Source organism: Thermobia domestica, chromosome 18 (assembly GCF_964235325.1).
Source record: "Thermobia domestica chromosome 18, izTheDome1.hap1.1, whole genome shotgun sequence".
In the NCBI taxonomy this organism is placed as follows: Eukaryota; Metazoa; Arthropoda; class Insecta; order Zygentoma; family Lepismatidae; genus Thermobia; species Thermobia domestica.
Genome location: NC_137471.1, coordinates 183,384,762 through 183,409,613, shown reverse-complemented (window position 1 = coordinate 183,409,613; position 24,852 = coordinate 183,384,762). Strand labels below are relative to the sequence as shown.

General features: G+C 37.4%; 1 protein-coding gene across 1 annotated transcript in view; it reads left to right on the top strand.

Moving 5' to 3' along the window:
• Positions 1 to 23,947, top strand: part of LOC145676027 (retinal homeobox protein Rx-like) — a 130,037-nt gene extending 106,090 nt beyond the window's left edge. Inside the window, exons 5-6 of the mRNA XM_081746871.1 lie at positions 11,622 to 11,862; positions 23,604 to 23,947. Of these exons, the coding sequence (XP_081602997.1) occupies positions 11,622 to 11,856 (235 nt within the window). The 3' untranslated portion in view covers positions 11,857 to 11,862; positions 23,604 to 23,947. The remainder of the gene's footprint in view (positions 1 to 11,621; positions 11,863 to 23,603) is intronic.
• Positions 23,948 to 24,852: the final 905 nt, after the last annotated feature.

Here is a 24,852-nt window from a genome sequence, read left to right as displayed (position 1 = left end):
GAAGATTACTGATAACTTCTAGATAAATATAGGATAAAATCAGAGCATAAATTTTGTACATAAATTTACCAAACGGGACGAGACGAGACGGGACGATAAAGAATTATTGGAGAATCGAGACGAGAGGAAAAATATACAAAAAATGAAATAACGAGAAGAGAAAAGTTTATTTTTGGATTTGTCTCGTTTTTTACACAACACTAGTTACAATAAAGTGATAAAAACTTTTAACATCGCTTCCTGCGTCCTTGTAACTCTACTGAAAACGCAAGCCATTAAAATCCACTCCAACCTTCGATTTCAATATTGAACTCCAAAAGACAAACATAGTAATACTGTACTCAGATTTTTTACTTATAAATTTACCTACGCAACAATAGGTTCAACCTCGATTTTTATTGAAATCGGAAGTAGTAGAAATACAATACCACTTTCGGTTTTAAAATTGACCACATGCAGGACAAATAGTAATAGAAACATAAAATATACTTCTTCTTTATTTAATTATTGTCCCCTCACTTGCTTCAGTTTCAGTTATAATTCTTCAATTATGGAACATGTCCTTCCAGGTTCAAAATTAGAGATGGGCATGAATCGAGACATATATCGAATCTCAACTCGACTCGACTCGAATTCGAGTCGAGACACACATTGTAAAATTCGAGACAAACGTATTTCTCGACTTCAATTTTGGAGTCGAGACACGAGTCGAGTTGAGACTGCAGCTGAAAATCTCGACTCGACTCGAATGTCTCGAAATTTTTTCTATAATTTTTAATTTTATTTTGCAGAAAGTATTCACTCAGAAACAGCCTTGAAATCAATTCCAGCATTTATTACTTTAGAAAGGTACAGAACGCATAAACTTAATGTGCCAAAGATGGACATACTGACAATTACGTAGGTAGTCATAATGTTCTGGCTGATGTGTGCGTATATTTGAACTCGTATATTTTTCTCTATTCGAATTTCGAGACGTCTCGTCTGGGATTCAAGTCGAGTCGAGTCGAGACAGAAACATATTTTAGACTTGAGACATGAGTCGAGACATTTTCACGAGACGAGTCGAGACAGCCTTAAATCTAGACTCGATTCGACTCGTGCGCATCCCAGTTCAAAATTCCTTTTTGATAAGGCAGAAACTGTTAGACCTAACGAGGAGCTGATTTTGTAAATATGTTTTATAGATTCAACGTCGGAAGAGGATGTCCTGTCCTTCACTTATCCATCCCATCTATTAAAAGCGATGAGTTCTGATTAGAATACAGTAGCTTATTGTCTACAAGTATACAGTAGCTTCAAAATGTATTTTAAAACTCCAAATACTACTTGCGTACGTATCTCACTTCCAAGAATAATCCATTTTCGTTCATACGTGGAGATACGCCAAGCAAATCTGAATATTCTTACATCAATTTGATATTCAGTCCAAGCTTTTTTTTTTTTTTTTTTTTTTTAACTTACTTTAAGCTAAAGTAAGGCAACTTGTTACCTGCGTTTGCGCTCCTTTTCAAGACAGATAAATGCAAAAGTTTTAAACAAAAGTATACACTCTTGTTCAGAAAACGTTTCAAAAGGAAAGATTAATACTCAAATGCATGACATAGGTATATTTAATGTATACATATTGCATCTATTACATTGTGTTTTTTAATTATTACTATTTTTTATGTACCGATATATATAAACAAAAGTAATATCTAACAGCATTTATTGAATACTGCTAATGGTGACATGATTACTGCTAAATTGTAAATAGTTTTGTTATATGAATAACATTAGGAGTCATTCTACCATATATCCGACCATGTAAAAATCTATTCTAATAACGTGAAATAGCAATAAATACATTTCGCATATGTTAAACGTCTTTTACGCACACCAATATAAACAACCCTTTGTGTAGGTCCTAGTACAATAGTACAACTACTCCGCCACTCTTTCTTCTACATGCTACATCTCCATTTGTCAATAAAGCCTCTCCCCCTAGTACTATGAAACTCTTTTCTTGCACAATGAAATGGAACAAGATGATGTAATTGACGCTACTTTACAAGAATGTAAACCAAAAAGGTCAGTAGAAAACAAGTTATAAAATTTACTTTCTGAGGCTCGTTTTGGCGCCTCCCTGACTGTGGTGCCTGCCTGGGTTGCCCGGCCCATGGTCCGCCCATGTTCGCAACCCACATTAATCCAGATTTGTTTGACTTAATTAAGACTTTGGGTAAGAGTACATAACTTACGAAAGAGAGATAGGTGGCCAAGTTTTTAAGACTATATTGTACACGTTGTGTTCTACATTAACATAAGATAATTGATTAGTACCCAGATTGTTAGTAGACGATGCACTCCAAGCGAAATCAGTCAATTTTGAAAAATGTTATAGTTTCACTGTCTTTGATTTTGCTCGTGTTTTGATATGTTATGAGGTATCAAGAGAGGTGTTGAAATACAAAGTGACAGATGCTGATGGTTTATCTAGGGATGCGCACGAGACAAGATTTATGGCTGTCTCGAGCATAGGTGTTTAAACTCGCGAGCCCGACGCTCGTGAGCTCGGCACTCACACTCAACCGGGCTCGGGCTCAATAATTGAGTGCAAGCCCGAGTGAGCCCGAGCCCCAATGAAATAAGTGAGCGCGAGCCCGAGTGAGCCCGAGCCCACTTGAGATTAGTGAGCGCGAGCCCGAGTGAGCGCGAGCTCAGTCAACAGAAGTGATCGCGAGCCCGAGTGATCGCGAGCCCAGTTGGGAGAAGTGAGCACGAGCGCGAGTGAGTGCGAGCTCAGTTGGGAGAAGTGATCGCGAGCGCGAGTGAGTGCGAGCCCAGTCGAGGAGACATGAGCGCGGGCCCGAGTGAGTGCGAGCCCAGATAAGATTAGTGAGTGCGAGCGCGAGTGAGCGCGAGCCCAGTTGGGAGAAGTGATCGCGAGCGCTAGTGATCGCGAGTCCAGTTGAGACTGGTGAGCGCGAGCGCGAGTGAGTGCGAGCCCGCGCTCACTTCACACTCACATGTACTAATTTGCTTTAGAGTCAAAAAAATAGGAAATTCATTCCATGTGCAGAATTGTAAAGGAAGAATTAAACAACTTTACAAAATGAAAAATCACATTCTTGAGGTCTGAGCTGTCATTTTATTGTCCAGAGGACTTCAAACACCTTTCGATAGAGAACCGACTTTTTCATGGCTATTATGAGAGGATGGTATTTGAGGCAGGTATTTGTTTTTGTGGTTTTAGTAACAACTTCCATGACCCAAGCTTTCTTCGTGTCACCACGTTTAGCCTAATCCTCGTTTCGCCTAACCAATTATCTGAAACTTTTATGACAGATAAATGATAAGATTTGTTCCAGCCATTTTAGGCGAAAAAAGGATCCTCGTTTGGCCTAATCCTCGTTACGCCTAAAATGGCGGACAACAAGAAAAAATCGTGGAGATTCAACTAGAGGGAAATTATATAAGAGAAAATTCCCTAGTATATAAAGAATTAAGAAATGCACAGTATATAGATTAATATTATATTAACTATTTTCGAGGAGTTAGGATTACCAAAACTCCTTTATGTATTTACTAGGACCATGGATATATACGAATATATATGAGTAGGCGAATAGCAAAACCGGTTAAATTCACATTTTAAAATTTGTGGCAAATCGAGAAAAACTCTTTAAACACGTCATAATTGTAAAATAACATTAGAAACTAGAGAACATTAAAAAATTAAGAATAATGTGTGTGTTGGTCTGTCGAAAGCTGTATAATCACACTAGTCTGTGAATTGCGTTATTGAAGAAAATAGTTTGTATTTAACAGGTTTTGCGTATGTAAATGGAAATAACAGCTTTTGCTTCTGGACGAGCGGCCATTCTTGTTGAGACTCAAGATACAAAACCTATCAAAAAGAAAGGGGGTCAGAGTCAGAAATCAGTATTATGCCTACTAAAATATTGGGGGGGGGGGAGAATGTATTATCAACTATACATTGCACAAAATTGGCACAAACGAATATGGATACATAAATGCTACATTAATTTTGTTCTAAATTGAAAACAATGGATCCAAATGTGCAAAAAATTGAATTATGTAAGCTCCTCTCCATCATCATCTACTAAATGGAAATCCATATCGTCGTCGTCCTCTGGTGCATCACCATTTTTTTCGGTTTTCTATTCCTCAAAAACCTCTTTGTAAAACGTGAGCTTTGAGCTGCTTTCAATCGTCAAACCCTTCGTAACTACAAGCGGAGTTAATTATACCTATCCGTATACATTTCTAAACTGAATGACTATATTTTGGAAGAGTTTGTAACCTTCTATGGACTTATCGTGAATATTAATTTGCCAATTATCTCAATATATGAATTTGAAATATAGCAAAAAAAAAAAAAAAAAAAAAAAAAGTGCAAATGTCGATTTGAGCAAAACAGTGGCAGAAAGAGAATCAGAAATGGTAAATAACTGGCAAAATTTTTTAACATGTTGTACCAGAAGCATGTTATAATTTTGAATGATAAGTGACACGAGACATTTTAAGAAAGAGGTTCTGCTGAAGCTGAAGAGACCGTTTAGAGAAGAACCTAATCCAACAATGTTCTGTTCAAAGTAAAGAGTTACCCTGAAATACAAAACAACGGCTTTTAACCATAGATAGTCCACTCACCTTGTCTTTTTGGCTACATTTCGTTTCCAGTTTTTCATGTGTCTTGTACGTTTTCTAGACAATTTTGGTGTTGTCTGATAACAAAATTATGATCATCACTGCTTAGAGTATCGTTTTCTTTCAATTTTGTGTGCATTTGTCTAGTAATTATTAAACAAAAGCAAATAAGCACAGGAAAGTTTCACGAACAGTTGGGTTAAGACGTATAGTGTCTCCATTTTCAGTCCAGGGTGCGCGGTGGCTCAGTAGTAGAGCGTTCATCTGGTTCGATCCCAGCTCGCGCCATGTGGACTTTGTGGTGGACAAACACCGTGCTCGTGGGTTTTCTCGGGGTTCTCCCGTTTCCTCCCACTTTCTTCATTCCACCATTTCATTCATTTCTCATCATCACCGTCTCCTTTAGCCTCACCGGCATAATCGTGGGACGTAAAACTAAAGATTTCATTTTCTTTTCTTTTTTTTTTCAATTTTCAGTCCAAAAATTAAAAAATAATGAAAGCACATACTTCAAATTCTGCCAAATAAAATTTCGAATGATTTATGAAAAGTTGCAATAAATATTCAGATTACTAAACTAATCCTATACAGTATGAAACCTCAAATTGTTTGAAATGGAATTAACCGGGTTTGATTCTGCTTTTCTCCTTAGGTTATTTGCAGGTTTGGGATTTAACAGTTTATGAAACTGAATATGGAAGATGTATTTAACTGGTTTTGCATCTGTATTTCTCAGTTCTTCACATAGGGAATATTTTTTTTTTCGAAAAATTTCCCTCCAGTTTTATCTCCACGATTTTTTTATAGTCCACCATTTTAGGCAAAACGAGGATTAGGCCAAACGAGGATTAGGCCAAACGAGTATCCTTATTTCGCCTAAAATGGGGGACACAAAGCTTATCTTTTATCTGTCATAAAAGTGTCAGATAATTGGTTAGGCGAATCGAGGATTAGGCCAAACGATGCAAGATCAGCTTTCTTTGTGTGTGTGTGTGTGTGTGTGTGCGAGATCATAGAATAAGGAAACTACTTGACCTTCCGAAGTAGGAAATTTATTTACTAACAACTAATGAAGCTGTGCGTTCATAGAAAAGTCGAGCGAAATAATTATGTATTATTTAATTATAGTTTCTTTAAATCCCAATAAACAAGAGTAGCTCTTAGGAATGTTGATAACTTGCATCATAATGGTTATTCAGCCCATTAATTTATATGAGGAAACAAAGAATTTTAGCCAGTTAACTTTACTGACTACTTCTTCTTGAGATCTTTAAATGTATTCTATGCGAAATTTAACCACTGTATTATGTAATTTTAATATATATAAATAAAAACTAAAACAATATTACATTGAATATTTTTAAAGCAAGGAGCCCTTAAATAGGCCAGAAGAAGAAATTAGTAAAATTGAATGAGTAAAATCTCGTCTATTTAAAAGAAAAATACTTCCTCATATAAGTCAAAGGGCTATTAAAAAAAAGAAAGATAACAATTCAACATCTTCCAAAAAAAATAATAAATAAATAAATAAATAACACACACACACACCTCCTTTCATTATAGTCTTTTTTCGAAAGCTACCCTGAAACGATGGCGTGTCATTTGTTGCAACCAGAGTTAAAAGTGAAGGAAAACACGGGGGACGTCATCTCCAACTTCCAAAAATATCTATGGCGGCCCTCCACTGGCCGGTAGCCAGCCCAAAATTGTAGGGGGGGGGCCCTATCCAACTATATTATAGTTCATCACTATATTATAGTTCATTTGCAAGCCTACCGTGAACATTTTAGAGGAGGCCCGCAAAAATTTAGGGGGGGGCCGGCTCCCCCTAGACCCCCTGGATACGGGCCTACCTCCACTTCCTAAAAAATATAGTGGACAAAGATAGGCACAAGGGATGACATGACGTCATGCGTTCCCCAACCTTTTCAGATCAATTTTTACCCCTGGTTACAATTCGATTTTGATGATATTTGACAATATTTTCATTGCGGATTTATCAAATCTTATTACCGTGAGAGAGTGTTAGAAATGGTGGGTGGGGAAAGAACACTTTTAGATATTATTAGGAAGAGGAAGAGAAACTGGTTGGGACATTGCCTAAGAAGAGATTGTATCATGAGGGACGTCCTAGAGGGTATGGTGGCGGGAAAGAAAGGGAGGGGGCGAAGGAGACTACAGTTAATGGATGATATAAAAACACAAAGATCATACGCGAAGACGAAGAAGATAGCGGAGGACCGTGGAGCATGGAAGCTTCTCAGCTGCGGCAAGTGACCTGCCAATAAAGGCAGAATACCTATGATGATGATGATGATGATTACCGTGAAGATTAGCACATACCTGACGAAATATCTAAGGGTTGCCAGGCACTTATTCATATTGATTCACTGTGAATAAGTGGTAAGTATTCTCATCTTCCAGACGAGCGAGATCTCATATAACCTCACTGATGAAAAAGAATATTAAGCTCCAAACAAACAAACACAAAACATTCTAAATTTCACGAAAGCTTCGTAAATTGACATAATTATATTTCCTCTTTTAACGCAGTTCTTAATATTACCTTATTTTATATAAGTTCTATTTTTCCGTTATGTTACGCCATTAAAGAACCGGCTTTTAATATACATAAGGAAATGTACAGATGAATTGAAAACTAGAACCACAATATGCTTACCATTTTCGAAAGTATTACACATAACTTCTTGACTCAAACTGATGTTATGACGTAAATTTCATTCATAAACATCTTTATTGAGCTTTTATTAACTTCTAATTTTCTTTGGTGTTGTTTTAACAAAATACAGGCTATAATCAACGCATACTTTCAAATTTTCAGTTTTAATACTCTTAAACTTGGCCTAAATTAAGAAATATTCATATTTAATGTATTTTAGCAGGACAATATGATTTCAAATACATAATTAAAAGTAGTGGTTGCTCCTGAGGGAAGTCACAAAGTTAAAAGAAATAAAGTTTTCTTGCTTCAAAGTAAGGGGTAAAAGTAATCTAATGGACTTAAGAAGATGCAGGCCCGAATGGGAACACTATTGTGGGACTCCCGGTTCCAGAAAAACAAGTAAAGAAATCGTATTAAGACTATATCATCCTGGTATTCATTGAGGTGTCATATCACTTACTAGGCATATTTTTTCATCGGAAGTTGGAAACGTAAAGAAATAAAGAAACTACTGCAGAATTAACTTTAGAAAATATTGCTTTTAATACAAACTATTTACTCCCTCAAATTCTAGATAGAGGCCAACAGGCTATACGCTCCCTTGTTTATATGTTCATGGATGTACATGTATTACAATATGTTATTGTGAGTATTTCACAAGCCAAGAGTAACAGAGCCATCCAACAGTCTGATGATCACTTGGCCGAGGAACCCGCGAGCAGAATGTATTAATTGCATGTATTACTTGCAGTATTTAGTCATAGGAGCCACACTGGTTTCCACAGGGGAACATTATGCTGCTAAGACGGCACTGAATAGTAGATTACACTCTAGCGCGGGACCCGACTGGGAACAATCGGTCCAATCCGCTGAAGTCCGGCCCTGATTGTTGTATACGACAATTAATATAGTAGGGAAGTTTTCTTCTTTTAGTTTGAAGCAACAAAAAGTCTTTTAATTTTTATCCGTGTTACTTCTCTTACAAGCCCCCTCCGATTAAAAGTACATTTTAAAAAAATTAGAAAATATTTTTCTACTTTTCCTTCTCTCTATATATAAAAGTTACTGCTCTGGAGGTATACACTACCAAAATTTCTCAAAAATCTCTAATTTTTAATGCTTTGATTAGCACATCCCTGTAGGATAGGCCGGAACTCCTGCAAGTATTACTGGAGCCTATGAGACCATTGACATTGCAATACCCTCTGAAGTACTATTATTTCGTTGTGTTACATTCAAACCGATATAAAGGGATCAGATAAAGTTCCCTTTTACCTTTTGGTTTGCTTTTAGCTTCCGCAGAGGTAGCTGTTTTATTATAAAATGGTTCTAACAAACACTTAGAGCCACTGATATCAGATCCTGTTACTTCCTTTACCAAACGTTTAGCAGATTTTCGGGAAACGTTTAGCTCTTGTTATTATAAGTTCTGTAATTTCACGAATGTTGAATACCTGTAATGTCTCCCTAAATTTCTACTTCTAATTTTACTTCTAAAGCTGTATTCTAACAAAAATATAAATAAATAAAAAATTAAAACCTAAGAATCTGTGTGTTAAAAACAAGAGATATCTATGCGTAATGTGGGTGTTGGACATAAGCTCACCGGCAAAAAACTCACCGGACATAAGCTCACCGACAGTCTTATATTACAGGGATGGACAAAATCTTACCGATAGCAAATATAAGCTTCCTTGAAGGACTTGTAATAAAATTCACCGAATATTGAAATTCAGGTGTTAGTTACTTCCTAAGCAGAAAATGGAGCTACTATCTTATATGACTTATCTATCAGGTATAAAAAAAAATAATAAGGACGTTGCGGAGTTGCGTTGTATTAAACGTGGGCAGACCTTGAGGAACTTGTAATAAAATGCCCTGGGTATTAAAATCTAGCTTTAGGCCAAATAACTCGGTAGAAAGTAGAGCTACTAATGTCATATAGCAGTTATCAGATATCAGAATAAAATAGGGATGTTGCAAGTTTAATGTGTGGAACATGGGCGACAGTAAGTCTAATTTTGGCCCTGGAAATTTTCGAACCAAATTTTTCTTATAAGCCTGACAATTCATCAACTACATTCAAATAATTTCATGATAAGGCATGAGTACTTACATAATAGAATTTGGACTGGTGATTTTTTTTTTTATTTTACGAAATCATCATACTCAGATATATTTAGGCTTTGCTTCTTAGTGCTGCCGTCGTGCTTGCAGACAAACACTCAAACAAGTTTCTTTCTTATTTACTAACACTAAGCTTTTTTTTGTTGTTGTTGTTGTTCATAAGTTGTTTTGATCTTAGTAAATAAGAAAGAGATTCATTTAATGAGTGTTGGTCTGCAAGTGTGATGACAGCCTTAAGACTTGAACTCTGCAACACTCTTAATATTTTATTCTGATGTCTGATAACTCCTATATGACGTTAGTCATATAGCCTATTTTCTATTGAGAAACTAGGCCTACTAGTAGTCAAAGCCCAGATTTAAATATCAGGAGCATTTTATTTCAAGTTCCTCAAAGTCCGTGCACGTTTAATATATTAAACCCTGCATCTTTATTATTTTATTTTTATACCTGACAACTGATATATAGCATTAAGCTCTATTTTCTACTGAATTAGGCCTACTGCTAGTCAAAGTCTAGATTTTAATATCTCTTTATACCCATCATATACCCGTGAGCCCAATTGAGGCAAGTGAGCGTGAGCCCGGGTGAGCGCAAACCTATTGGAGAGAAGTGAGCGCGAGCCCGAGTGAGTGCGAGCCCAGTTGGGAGAAGTGATCGCGAGCGCTAGTGATCGCAAGTCCAGTTGAGACAAGTGAGCGCGAGCCCGGGTGAGTGCAAGCCCAGTGGACAGAAGTGAGCGCGAGCCCCAGTGAGTGCGAGCCCAGTTGGGAGAAGTGAGCGCGAGCGCGAGTGAGTGCGAGCCCAGCTGGGAGAAGTGATCGCGAGCGCGAGTGAGTGCGAGCCCAGTTGGGAGAAGTGATCGCGAGCGCGAGTGAGTGCGAGCCCAGTCGAGAGAAATGAGCGCGAGCCCGAGTGAGTGCGAGCCCAGATAAGATTAGTGAGTGCGAGCGCGAGTGAGCGCGAGCCCAATTGGGAGAAGTGATCGCGAGTCCAGCTGAGACTGGTGAGCGCGAGCGCGAGTGAGTGCGAGCCCAGTCCAGAGAGATGAGCGCGAGCCCGAGTGAGTGCGAGCTCAGTTGAGAGAAGTGAGCGCGTGCGCGAGTGAGCGGGAGCCCAGCTGAGACAGGTGAGCGCGAGCCCGAGCGAGCCCAGTGGAAAATGGCCACCTTTGGTCTCGAGGGAGAATGTGCTGTAAAAGTGATGTCTCGACTCGAAAAATATATTTTTCTATTGGAAGAGCCGTGTCTCGACTCGAATTTTGTCAGGAATATCCTGTCTCGACTCGTCTCGTGCGCATCCCTAGGTTTATCTTTTCCAAGCTACAGGACACTGAACACGTAAAAAATGCTCCAAATATGCATATATTAAAATACTTGTAGTTATAGTTATATATGCGGCAGGTTATTTTCCCAGATACGGAACAATTTTCCTTCAGGCCCTTTTCCAATATGGCCGATATTGACAACATTGAGTTACAAAACATTCATACATAGGAAGGGCAACATACCACCAGCTTAAATATACACCGATGTTCTGAGGAAGGTTTAAGGTTGTCAGTCACAAAATAAAGGTTAGTGGTTATTTCCCCTTCTACTCCAAAAAGATGACCAAACTTGGGCCACTTTTGCGTTAATGACCTTTATCTTTGACCCGCCATTGTGATCGCAACATTGGTGATATTGGTTTCTTATTTTTTTTTTGTGTATTCCCCTGTATTAGTATGTGTACTGCGACAAAGTTTCATATTCCTCATGTTCACCAAACTGTAACTAAAAGTATTATAATATATGCATATTTGGAGCATTTTCTACGTGTTCAGTGCCCTGTAGCTTGGAAACAGTGAATCATCAGCATCTGTCACTTTGTATTTCAACACCTCTCTTGATACCTCATAACATACCAGAATATGAGCAAAATCGAAGATGATGCAGCTACACCCATGTGTTAATTTCGCTTGGAATGCACCAGATATAATGATATAAAACCACATAACCACGAAAATTTGTGTTGCCTACTTTATTTAAAGATGCAGAATTAAATTTGATGAATCTGTATTATAAATGACATTATCTGTAATACATTAATTATCATCTTGAGCCTATCGTTAAGGACTTAGAATATTAAGAAGGTTAATGATGGTTTTGTTTTCCAGCTTGAATCCTGGTTTGCAATTGTGTGAGAAGCAGCATGTGGTGACTCCAACGGCAGTGTGTGCGTGTGAAGCTGCCCTTCGAGCTGTAGACAGAAGTAATAAAATAAGTGAGACGCGGGGTTCAAGCCCGAGCCCAGAAGCTCCTTTGTCAGTAGATGAGGAAACAGATAAAGACCCTGTCACAAGACAAGAAGTAGAGGAGGACGATGAACCAGACGGAGGCAGCAGTAGCTAGAAACAAGTGAGATTTTGCATTCGATTATTTTCTCTGTAAAGAGAGCATGATTACCAAGGATCTTATAAAATAGAGGATCTGCCCATATGTATCTTCATCCTATTAAATAATGAAGTCAAAAAAACAACCGAGCATCGGCACGTCTGATTGGCTACTCTCGTTTCCGCCATCGTCTGATTGGTACTTTCGTTCCCGCCATGTATGTTGGCTCAAAACATTACGATCCTATTGGGTGGAGTGGGCAGAGTAGGGGTGGCGAAACTAAGACGTATGACTTCAACATTTTGTTGTAAGGGCAGATGTTCTATTTTATAAGATCGTTAATGATTACAGTTGTTTCTGTCAATGAAATAAAATGAAATTTCTACTTTAAGTTTCCACGATTATTCACGGAAGCTAAAGATGATGATCATAATGATAACGTAGCCACACACACACACACACGCACACAAAAAGAAAAACTCCAGGATGACCGTGTCAAATTTTTTATGAGTGAAAAATTTGAGCAATTTTGGATAGGCAGGATACACGTTTTTAGCCCATGAAACATAATTGGCATAGTCAATTGTCGTGGGGTTTTCAGATTTGGATTCTGTGTAACAAGATGCATTGAATCCACAGAACTTTTATTTGTGTGTGTGTGTGTGTATGTGTGTGTGTGTGTGTGGGGGGGTGTGTGTGTGTGTGTGTGGCTGTGAAATGAATTAAGTGGAAGAATGAAAAAAAGTAGGAGAAACGTGAGAATCCCGTGGAAACGCACACACACAGCGTTTGTGCACCACAAATACACATGGCACAAACTGGGATTGGAACCACAGACACCACGCATCCGATGTGAGCGCTCTATCATTGATTTACCGCGGCCCCATTGTTTTCTTGTCAAGTGAATATGTTGCCCATGCAGCCCCCTTCACTGAAAGTGACACTGTTATAATACAGAGCGTTTATTAGTTCTCTGCTTGTTGAAGGCTTCCGCCATGTTCTCCCAGTGACTTCTTTTACCTTTTTCTCATTGCCGTTCTCACTGCTCTAGCGGCTATTGCATCTCCATGAAGTACACGAGATCCTGAGTTTGACTCTCGGTGAGAGAGCATCGAACCCACTATAGTGCTCCAGACACAGGGGCGGATCCAGGACTGACTTCTGGGGGGGGGGCGGTGAGTTGTAATACTGCTACTTAGAGCTACTTTTAAGAGCGTCAAAAAATAAACTATATATTTTATTTATATATAAAATAAAAAAGTTTCTTCTCCTGGGGGGGGCGATCGCCCCGATTCCCCCTGGATCCGCCCCTGTCCAGACACCACTCTAAACTATATATTTTTCCATATTCCTCGATTATGATTGTTTCATAAACTTATGGTGAAGAGAAATCAAATGACCAATAAATGCAGATTAAAAACGCATTTCCTAATTTAAGAGAAAGATCATATCAAAGAATACTTGTTATTGAGGAAAATTGTAAATGGATAATGTAGTCATGAAATAACATGTAAAACCAAAACAATTATAAAATCAAAACAGAGTATTGAGAAAGCTAAAATAATTTATACGAGAAGTGATCGGAAAGTAATGTTACAAAGCCGGTGTCACAGGGATTTTTTACCCCTGGAAAGTTTTACCCCCTGGAAATCTATACCCCCTTGTCGGTTTCTGGTAATTTCAAAGGAAAAGTTAGAAATTACATTAAAAATTCATGTTATTGAATGTGATCTCTCAGTGTATGCACTCACTTTAGGCAAGATGGTTTTCAATCCGAAGATTTGATAGGGGAGTAAAAATTTCCTAGGAAATTATTACCCCCCTGTCGGTTATTGATTACTTCAAAGACAAACTCAAATGTTACATTATCAATTGATATCACTCCATTGTATGTCTTAACAGACACAGTCACTTTGGGCAAGATCGCTTTAAATCCGAAGATTTGGTAGGGGGGTAAAAATTTCCTAGGAAATTATTACATCCCTGTCGGTTATTGGTTACTTCCAAGACAAACTCAAATGTTACATTATCAATTGATATCACTCCATAGTATCTCTTAACAGACACAGTCACTTTGGGCAAGATCGCTTTAAATCCGAAGATTTGGTAGGGGGTAAAAATTTCCTAGGAAATTATTACCCCCCTGTCGGTTATTGATTACTTCAAAGACAAACTCAAATGTTACATTATCAATTGATATCACTCCATAGTATCTCTTAACAGACACAGTCACTTTGGGCAAGATCGCTTTAAAACCGAAGATTTGGTAGGGGGGTAAAAATTTCCTAGGAAATTATTACATGCCTGTCGGTTATTGGTTACTTCAAAGACAAACTCAAATGTTAAATTATCAATTGATATCACTCCATTGTATGTCTTAACAGGCACAGTCACTTTGGGCAAGATCGCTTTAAATCCGAAGATTTGGTAGGGGGGTAAAAATTTCCTAGGAAATTATTACCCCCCTGTCGGTTATTGATTACTTCAAAGACAAACTCAAATGTTACATTATCAATTGATATCACTCCATAGTATCTCTTAACAGACACAGTCACTTTGGGCAAGATCGCTTTAAATCCGAAGATTTGGTAGGGGGGTAAAAATTTCCTAGGAAATTATTACATCCCTGTCGGTTATTGGTTACTTCCAAGACAAACTCAAATGTTACATTATCAATTGATATCACTCCATAGTATCTCTTAACAGACACAGTCACTTTGGGCAAGATCGCTTTAAATCCGAAGATGTGGTATGGGGGTAATAATTTCCTAGGAAATTATACCATCTTATCGAGTTTTGGTTTTTCAAGGACATAAAATGTTACATTATAAATTATTACCATTCTGTGTTGTTTGTTAGCGGAGGCACTCAATTTGGTCAATATGACTTTATGTCCGAAAATTTGATAGTGGGTAATATTTTCCTAAGATATTTATACCGCCTGTCGGTTCTTGGTTACTCCAAAGACATCAATTGTTATATTGTAAATTGATGCTGCTCCGTGTTATTTCGTAACAGACGCAATCACTCTGGGTAAGATTGCTTTATGTCCGAAAATTTGGCTTCATAACCCAAAATTTGATAGTTGGTAATGTTTTCCTAGGAAATAATTGCTTTTCCAGTTTTGCACGTGATTTGCTGTCTGAGGAGGGTGTCTTAAGAAAAAAATGAAATGTAATATTTTGTTTTACGTCGCACGGTTATGCCAGTTAGGTTAAATTAGACGGTGATTATGAGAAAGAACGAAATGGTGGGATAAAGAAAATGCGAGGAAACGAGAGAATCCCGAGAAAACCCACGAGCACGGTGTTTGTCTACCAGAAATTCCACATGACGCGAGCTGGGATCGAATCAGTGACCCCAAGCACCGGAGGTGAACGCTCTATCACTGAGCCACCGCGCCCCCCAGGTGTCTTAAGATGGTTGCAGTGGCAAAGTGTTAATTTTTGTTAATTGTTTTCTGATTATTTCAATGAAATTTGTATAAGGTGCTCATCAAGAGGAACAATTCAAATCTTATATTTTAGCGTCCTAGTATAAAAGGAGGAAGAAACTTTCCTCCGAAACACTGCACTGTTAAAAAATATTTCATAGTTTCGTTCTTGAAAGCAGCTCTTGACTTGTTTCACTAGTAGTCGAGATTTAAGGATTCAGTAGCGTCGAAAGGAATGTATTGATTTTGAAACTCGATTTGACTCTTTTGACAGTGTGCAACACGTGGGAATAAAAATATATTGAGAATAAACAATCTTTTGAAACAAAAGTATGTAAATCTAATTTTAAAGTATGTTATTTGCAACAGAGAAAGCAGAATTTGATTCCAAAATATTACGTAGTTTGTAGTGTAAAATATTAGATATTAGTTGCCTTATAATCTTGATAACTGTTATTACACAGTTTATAACATAAATGATTGAAAACATAAAGCACATCTTTCAACTAAAAACAATGTTATTGCAATTTATTTCTCTCTCTCTCCTTATATACATATGGTAGACAAATTATCATGATCATCCGCTATAACGGGTTTAGACAGAAATTCACAACAGTGTTGCCAACCAAATACAAGTTTATATTTTTTCAAATGGCACTACGTCAGTTTATTACATATTTCAAACCAACATGTCAAATGTAAACTTAAAATACCACTTTTATTAATCAATGTTCCAAGCTAAAGATATTATGGTATCACAAACATCCGAAGTTTTGAAGCCTCTAACGCAGACAGCACAACAGAGATGCACAGGATAGTGTACATCGAAAGAACTTTAGCGCTGAATACCATGGTCATGGTATGACGTTTTTCGAATGAATAGAAACGAAGTTACAGGGGTTGAAAATTTTGAATATTTTGAAATTCTTTATTTAAAAAAAAATCTTAGGTAAATATTATATTTAGTTACATGTATGGTTTGCAATGAACGTACAAATTATTTTACCGTTCACAGCACTTCGATATCTCAAACCGTACAGGAGATATAATAAACATTGATAAAGTTGTCAACACTGTTCAAAATGGCGTAGCTAGCTAGCGCAAGCTGGCCACCAGAATAACGTACAAGGCTTGTAAAAAGGAGATTCTCAAGAACTACCAGATAGAAACTTAAAGCTTAGTCAGTACATAGGATCTGAGACGTAAGATACTAAAAGGAAACGATTTTTGGAATTTCGAAGTGGAAGCGAAGGATACGGGTGAAAATTATCTTATAAAAACGTGTAAATTTTCGGATTCTAATTAACTCCAGTCATCTAATTTGGTATTTCAACATCTCATTAAAAATAAAAATAAGTTTAGCTTTCTTTATATATTATCTCCCTATAAACTTTCCGAAAATAAAACCATCGTTTATCGTCCCCAAAATGAGTGCATATGTTGAGACATAAAACGATATAACATCAATTTAAAATGTACAAATTTGACCTTATTCTTGAAATAGCACAGAACCAATACAAGAGTATAAATTCTCTAGGGAAAAATCACCCCTATAAAATTTCTGATATAAAAAGATCCTACCGACAGTCAGTGCGTCTGTTAAAAGACACGAGGGTATAAAAACAATTTATAAAGTAACATTAGATTTTGTCTTTGAAATAACCAAGAACAGATAAGGGGGTATAAATTCCCTATGAAAATATTACCCCCTCTCAAATTTTCGCATAAAAAGCAATCTTGGCCAAAGTGAGTCCGCCTGTTAAGACATAACACGAAATAATACAAATTTATAATGTAACATTTCAATTGGTCTTGATGTAATCAAAAACCGACAGAGGGTATAAATTTCTCAGGTACACTCCTATCAAATCTTCAGATATTAAGTCATCTTGACCAAAGGGAGTCCCTTCGTTAAGAGAAAACATGGAATGATAGCAATTTATAATCTAACATTTGAGCGTGTCTTTGAAGTAACCAATAATCGACAGGGAGGTAAAATTTTCCTAGGAAATTATTACCTCCTTAACAAATATTCGGATTTAAAGCCATCTTGTCAAAAGTGACAATGTCTGTTAAGAGATACTATGGAGTGATATCAATTGATAATGTAACATTTGAGTTTGTCTTTGAAGTAACTAATAACCGACAGGGATGTAATAATTTCCTAGGAAATTTTTAGCCCCCTACCAAATCTTCGGATTTAAAGCGATCTTGCCCAAAGTGACTTTGTCTGTTAAGAGATACTATGGAGTGATATCAATTGATAATGTAACATTTGAGTTTGTCTTTGAAGTAATCAATAACCGACAGGGGGGTAATAATTTCCTAGGAAATTTTTACCCCCCTACTAAATCTTCGGATTTAAAGCCATCTTGCCCAAAATGACTGTGTCTGTTAAGAGATACTATGGAGTGGTATCAATTGATAATGTAACATTTGAGTTTGTCTTTGAAGTAACCAATAACCGACAGGGATGTAATAATTTCCTAGGAAATTTTTACCCCCCCCCCTATCAAATCTTCGGATTGAAAGCCATCTTGCCTAAAGTGAGTGCATACACTGAGAGATCACATTCAATAATATGAATTTTTAATGTAATTTCTGACTTTTCCTTTGAAATTAGCAGAAACCGACAAGGGGGTAAAACTTTCCAGGGGGTAAAAGTTTCCAGGGGTAAAAAATCTCTGTGACACCGGCAGTGAAAGGTGTGTATATTATTTCATACAACCAATACAGCCAACAGATAGTACATATATTAAAAAACTTCTACAAAGGCCAATATATTGATTTTATCGTTGATTTTCGCTGTACTTCCTGATGACCCATTTCTTCTTCAAAGATGCTTCCCTGCTGCACTTCCATGAAGATAACACAAATAACACTTAATAAATGGGGGCAGGAGTTTTTCGCAAATTCCGAAATCTCAGAAGTTTTCTGACAAAGCCGAGCGTTGGTTTTTGAACAAGCTACGTCAGATTGAGTAAGGAAATAGATATTTTGAAGTCGCGACAAACGCAATAACTGACATTTTGAGCAAAATATGCCGCAAAACGCGAGAAATTGCGAATTTTTTAAAACGTCAATTTCAGTCGTTTAAATACAGGAATAAAAAGTACAATTTTCCAAACGGGAAAAAAATTTAAACTTCTATAATTTGTGCCTGTCTGCAATATGGCTACCAATAACATATAATGATTGTGAAAGTTTTTTTTTCTTTCTTCGAAATACAGTTTGGTAATCAATGATAGAAGGCTACAAATGAAAGAAGAAAATGTGGAAACATGCAACATGCTGCACTTTTGATCAGAATAATAATTTACAGACAAGATATACAAGAAGATACTGCGCTAATATATTGTATTTATGTGTTTTTGCTTGTGTATGTGTTTTCGGTGTATAGTTAATGCAATGTATGGTGTTTTGGTATAGCAATCGTGAAGATACTGTGCTAGTGTATTAAATTTTTGGAGTTGCAAAAGAAGAAAGAAATAATTTGTTGTTAGTAACTGCATAAACAATAACTTCATTGTCCTAAGTAGTATTACTGTTGATTACTATTGGGCCTATGTTAGACTTTGTACATTAGAGCTTGTAAAATAATTTACTTAGCGACAAAGTGACAAATTTTATATCTCAAAATGCGACAAAATACGGAATTTTTAATTTCAAATGCGAAATGTTTAATTTCAAATTGCGAAAAACTCCTGCCCCTATTAATAATACTATACCGGGACGTTGGATAGGCTGAAGGGAGTGATTGACCACCCTGACTTCGCCTCATTTAACCCTCCTAGATTTTTAGTTGTGGAGAACCTCAAGAACTTAGTGTACAGTAAGAAGGCACTGACACTAATGAAACTTGAAATGGTCATGAGATTGAAATGACTTGTAAAGCTATCCCTGTGGCTACTCTGAAAGATGTCTTCAGGAACATAAAGTATCTTCCTTAAAAGTATTTGGAGGCCGGTGGTTGGCAGTTCGAGTACTTATTTTAATTCTACGAAGTAACTGTATGCGTTGTAACTTTTGGTTTTCAATTACTTTATATTCATAATAATATAGCAGCTATTGTATTTTAAAGTATGTATATTTTTTTGAACAACCCGGTATTAACTGTTTTAACTATGATAAGTGTAAGTTTTGTGTTTGGGATATGAGAAGGTATTTAAAACAGTCAGCAAAGGCACTTACGTCATGACTCTTTGTAACTGAACAACGCTCTGAACGATGGACTCTTTACATGATTTGCTCAATTCAGAGTTAATAGAAAGTCTTAGACTTAAAATCAGATTGATTGGATGAATAACTGAATCCAGAGGCTCTTTGTACAGGGTGCGGCACGTAAAACCGACCCGTAAAGTGAACACATAAAATGAAATGCAATGTATTGAATATGATTAACTACAACACATAAATGAAATGTAATGTATTGAATATGACTACTCACCTTCACAGCAGCCTTCACAGCAGGTGCTGAAAGTGTCCTCCGCCCACTTCAACACACATGTGAGCACGATTGAGGAGATTCATATATACCCTTGTCAGTTCTTGTGTTGTAATGCTATTGGTGACATCCTGGATCCTGGTCTTGAGTTCTTCAATTGTGTGTGGATTTCTTTCGTATACTCTTCCCTTTAACAGTCCCCATAAGTAAAAGTCACACGTGGACAAGTGTGGTGACCGAGGAGACCACAAGCCTTTGCTGATTGTCCTCTCTGGTGTAAACATCTCATGCACAAGGGACAATGATGCAGCTGATGTGTGGCATGTTGCACCGTCCTGCTGAAAGTAACATAACTGACGCTCCTCTTCGGTCAAGTGTGTATAAAACTCCTCCAGGATTCCCATATAGACGTCACTGTTCACTGTCGTCTCAAAGAATATGGGCCCAATAACGCGTGTGGCGGAAATGGCACACTAAACACCAATCTTCTCATCATGCAAGGGCACCTGGTGGATTGCGTGTGGATTTTCTGTCGACCAATACCGGTTGTTTTGGGAATTTACGTACCCAGACAGGTGGAACCACGCCTCGTCACTCATGATGAGCATTAGTGGATCCAAGAAACCACTGGCAACATTGCTCAACAGCCATGAACAGAAATGCACCCTCTTCTGCAGGTCAGGCTCCTTCAGTTCTTGCACAACACTTATCCGGTACGGTTTTAACTTCAGTCCCCTTAAAACACGTCTGCAACTTCTCTCACTCGCATGAACCTGTTGACTCAATCTCCTGGTTGACTTTCGAGGACTTCTTGTCATTATCTCCTCCACCTGCATCTTTAATTCAGGTGTACAGACAGATGGTCGTCTGTTCCTGAGAGCATTTTGAACCGATCCAGTACGCCGCCATTTTTCAATCAATTCCTGAATGGTGCTTTTTGCTGGCACAGAACGTCCTGGAAATTTCTTCCGAAACAAATTCTTTGTTTTCACAAAAGATCCAGTGAGAATGAACACTTCAACAATGGCAACACGCTCGGGTATCGAATACGGCACACTGACACTCACCCGGCTTAACACAACGAGGCCTTTTTCTCAACTGGTTTCGACAAGTTTCACTGGCTGCGGCTGCACGTGACTGCTGCAGGTCACGTAAGTCAACCCGACCTCGACACGCCATCTCTTGGTAGGAAGGTAGATTATTTAAGTGTTGCCAAAAACACAATATACCAGAATATTACGACGGGCCGGTTTTACGTGCCGCACCCTGTATATATGAAAAGTCCGAATGCAATTGAACTCACATCTTTTTACCTATTTATTTTATTTTATATATTTATTTGTTTGCAAGATTTACCTGTCTGTCTTGTGAAGTAAAATAAAATGGGCATGTCTTGATAACATAGCCCCCACCCCACACACAAAGTTCTGTGTACCGAACCCCAGGGAATGGATTCGATGTATTGTGTTACACGGAATCCCACTTTCGATACCCCAGGACGATTGACCATACCCATAAAACAAAACTGGCATTCTTCTGCAGACAATATCGAAAATAAATGAAAATACAGACATATATATAGTGATTGTTATGACAAAGTTAAATTCTTCTAACACACACACAAACACACATATATATATATATATATATATATATATATATATATATATATATATATATATATATATATATATATATATATATATAGTTATTGTACTTTTTTCCTTTCTATTGGTTGAGGCCTTCAGCCAATCCCGTAAGTCTTCTTGTTAACTTTCCAACTAATCATGTTCCGCTATTTTTGGTTCTTATAAGGGTCTTTTTTATTTTCTTCTTGTCTATGCTATCTAAAATTCTCTACCATAATTCATTAATAGGTAAGCCCCCTGTCCAGTTCATCAGTTTATCTCTTCCTACCTTCTTTATCCAATCTGCTTCTTTCCACTTCCTTATTATCATTCTTTTCTCCATCTCCAATACTTCCGTCTTATCCCAATTAATTCCGTGATTCGTCTCCTTAACATGTTTGTATATGGCATTGGTATCTTTCTTCCTCCTCATATCATCTTTATGTTGTTTTAACCTTTCTTTCATTCTCTTTTATGTCTCTCCTATATATGACATATCGCATAAGACGGGAGTATTGGAGATAGAGAAAAGAGTGATAATAAGGAAGTGGAAAGAAGCAGATTGGATAAAGAAGGTAGGAAGAGATAAACTGATGAACTGGACAGGGGGCTTACCTATTAATGAATTATGGTAGAGAATTTTAGATAGCATAGACAAGAAGAAAATAAAAAAGACCCTTATAAGAACCAAAAATGGCGGAAAATGATTAGTTGGAAAGTGAACAAGAAGACTTACGGGATTGGCTGAAGGCCTCAACAAATAGAAGGGAAAAAGTACAATAACTATTTATATGTCTGTTAGAAGAATTTAAACTTTGTGATAACAATCACTATATATATGTCTGTATTTTCAATTATTTTCGATATTGTCTGAAGAAGGATATGTTAGATATCCGAAACCGTTATTGTAATTTAAAATAAAGTGTGTTTTAAACTTTGGTCAGTGTTTTTTTTTTTTTTTGGTTAAAATAATCAATCCAAAGCCATGGATAGTCTTACTATATTCGGCTAAATTGTTTTCAACGCTATTAAAGTCTCTGAAGCAGATTTTCTCCAATTTGTACATGCTCTCGCCTTTCGTGCGAGCTGTACCGGGTTCGATTCCCGGTGGGGGCACTCGGTAGAAGAATATAAAACGCTTTTTCAGGCTAGCCAACCTGAATGAGGTTTTTCTGGGTTTTCCTCATTCACACCAGGCAAATGCCGGGGTGGTACCTAACTTATAGGTCCCAGGCCGCTTTCTTCCTTCACCAATCCTTTATTCCTTCCCTTTCCCCGGATTGTGTGGTCCCCGAGAGACGTCATCCCTCAAACGTGACGGACTAAATGGCCTTAGACGCCGAAAGGCCGGAAATCTAAATCCTAAATCCAATTTGCACATGAACTTGATGTTTGCATGTGAAATTGCGTCTATTGATCACTACATAGGCTACTCCTCTGTTCAGCTACACTACTCGTACACTCGGGCCGCGGTGGCTCAGAGGTAGAGCTTCACCTCTGGTGCATGGAGTCCCTGGTTCGATCCCAGCTCGCGCTAAGTGAACTTTGTGGTGGACAAAGACCGTGTGCGTGGGTTTCCTCGGGGATCTCCCGTTTCGTTCTACTTTCTTTATTCCACCATTTCATTCATTTCTCATCATCACTGTCTCCTTTATCCTAACCGGCCTAATCGTGGGATGTAAAACTCAAAGATATCATTTCGTTTGCTACTCGTATACTGCCTGTTATGATCTGTTGACAATTGTCGATTTCATAATTAGGCAACTTAATGACTGCACTGTAAAGGATTCATTGCGATTGCATCAGAAATACCAAAACTACAAGAGCACTCTGCATGGGCGCCCGACTCACGAAAATGTATACTAGCAAACCACGTGTATTAAATACCAAAAATATCAACATATAGCAACTATGGAGATGCCCCCTAGAAAATTTTCTTCGGGCGCCCCTGGCATTCTGGAAACTGTTCGACTACCCCTACTAATATAAAAACGATATGGGTCATAAGATAAAACAAGTAGAAATAAAACGTTGAACTTCTTCCATTTTGAGTGGAAGCAATATTTCTAAAAGTCAAATAGATGCTGAAATTCGAAAAAGGAAATTAATGAAGGCTCATAATTTCGTTCTTCCACTGAAATTGTATTAACAACTTATTTATTTATAAATGTTTCAGATACAGATCAGTCTCCATTTTATACTGAAACAAAATATTATTTTGACCTTTGTGGTTAATTCTTTGTTATTTTTTCTATTTCAGGCGAAGGTTACGTCAACAGAGAGCTACAATATAATGGTAGAAGTGTAAAAGTTTGATACGGAAATTATATGAACAGAAAGAAACCATCACGCAATGAAAACTTCCCTGAATGAATGATTGATGGTTAAATACTCAACGAAATTTGTGCCAAAGAGAACAAAAAAGAAAAAAAAAGAAAAGGAAAACAGGGTTCAATTTAATAGTTGTTGTGTATTGCTAATTCAAGAACTGTGTATGTCATTTGTATAGACTCTGTGCATTTTAGAACAATAGAGAGAGAATGCATGTATCGTATGTTGATGGAGAGAATAGTTGTTATAAAATACATATTTTATCAACACCAACTTCTGCCATTGTTATTTTACGATAGAATCGATACACTTAATAAGTTATCTGCTTCCCAATTATTTTCATTTCAAGAAAGGTCAATATTTTGTTTCCTACTTCGCTTGCATGTCTTAGATGTAGAATGAACAAAATAGCCGAGTGTAAGTTCTCAGTAGAACACATGACACGTCTACAGGGTGATTATAATTAAAGACCCACTTTCAAAATGCTGTTTTTAAAAAAGAAGAAAGAAAGAAAAGAAAAGAATTACCGATCAGAATGACGAAGTACGCCACATAGGATTTTTTTTCTCAGTGTACGATAAATAGTGCCTTCCGATGAAAAAAATATGTTGCAATGCAAGATAACTTTCATTCAAAGTATTACAATTTCATGCAATATGACATATTTTTGAGGCATGATAATCATGTAAGTACTTGGATTTAAAATGAATCGACAAGAGGAAAAATAATTTGTGCCTTGGTTGCTTCTCTCTCTCAGTTTATGAAACATGTTCCAGGATATTTTCGTTTTTCTTAAATTTCTTCTATTTTGACAGAATATGGTGTCTATTTTCGCACCATACCAATGCTTCCAACCAGAGATGGAGTGGGTCAGTGGGTCAAGTGGGTCAAGTTTTCTGAGTGGGTCAGTGGGTCAACAGCATGTGACCCATTGTGACCCACCACCCACCCTGACCCACTGCAACCCACCACCCACCATGATCCACTCTGACCCACCACCCACCGTGACCCACTGCGGCCTACCACCCACCGACTCAGTATGATCTACCGACCCTCTCTGCTCACTGCATTGTAGAGAGTATCTTCTGAAGACTGGTAAATTTGTCTCCGTTTTATTTTCAAGACCTTCATTTCCCTTCCTTTTCCACTTGTTTCTGTCTACTTACCTGAGGTGAGTA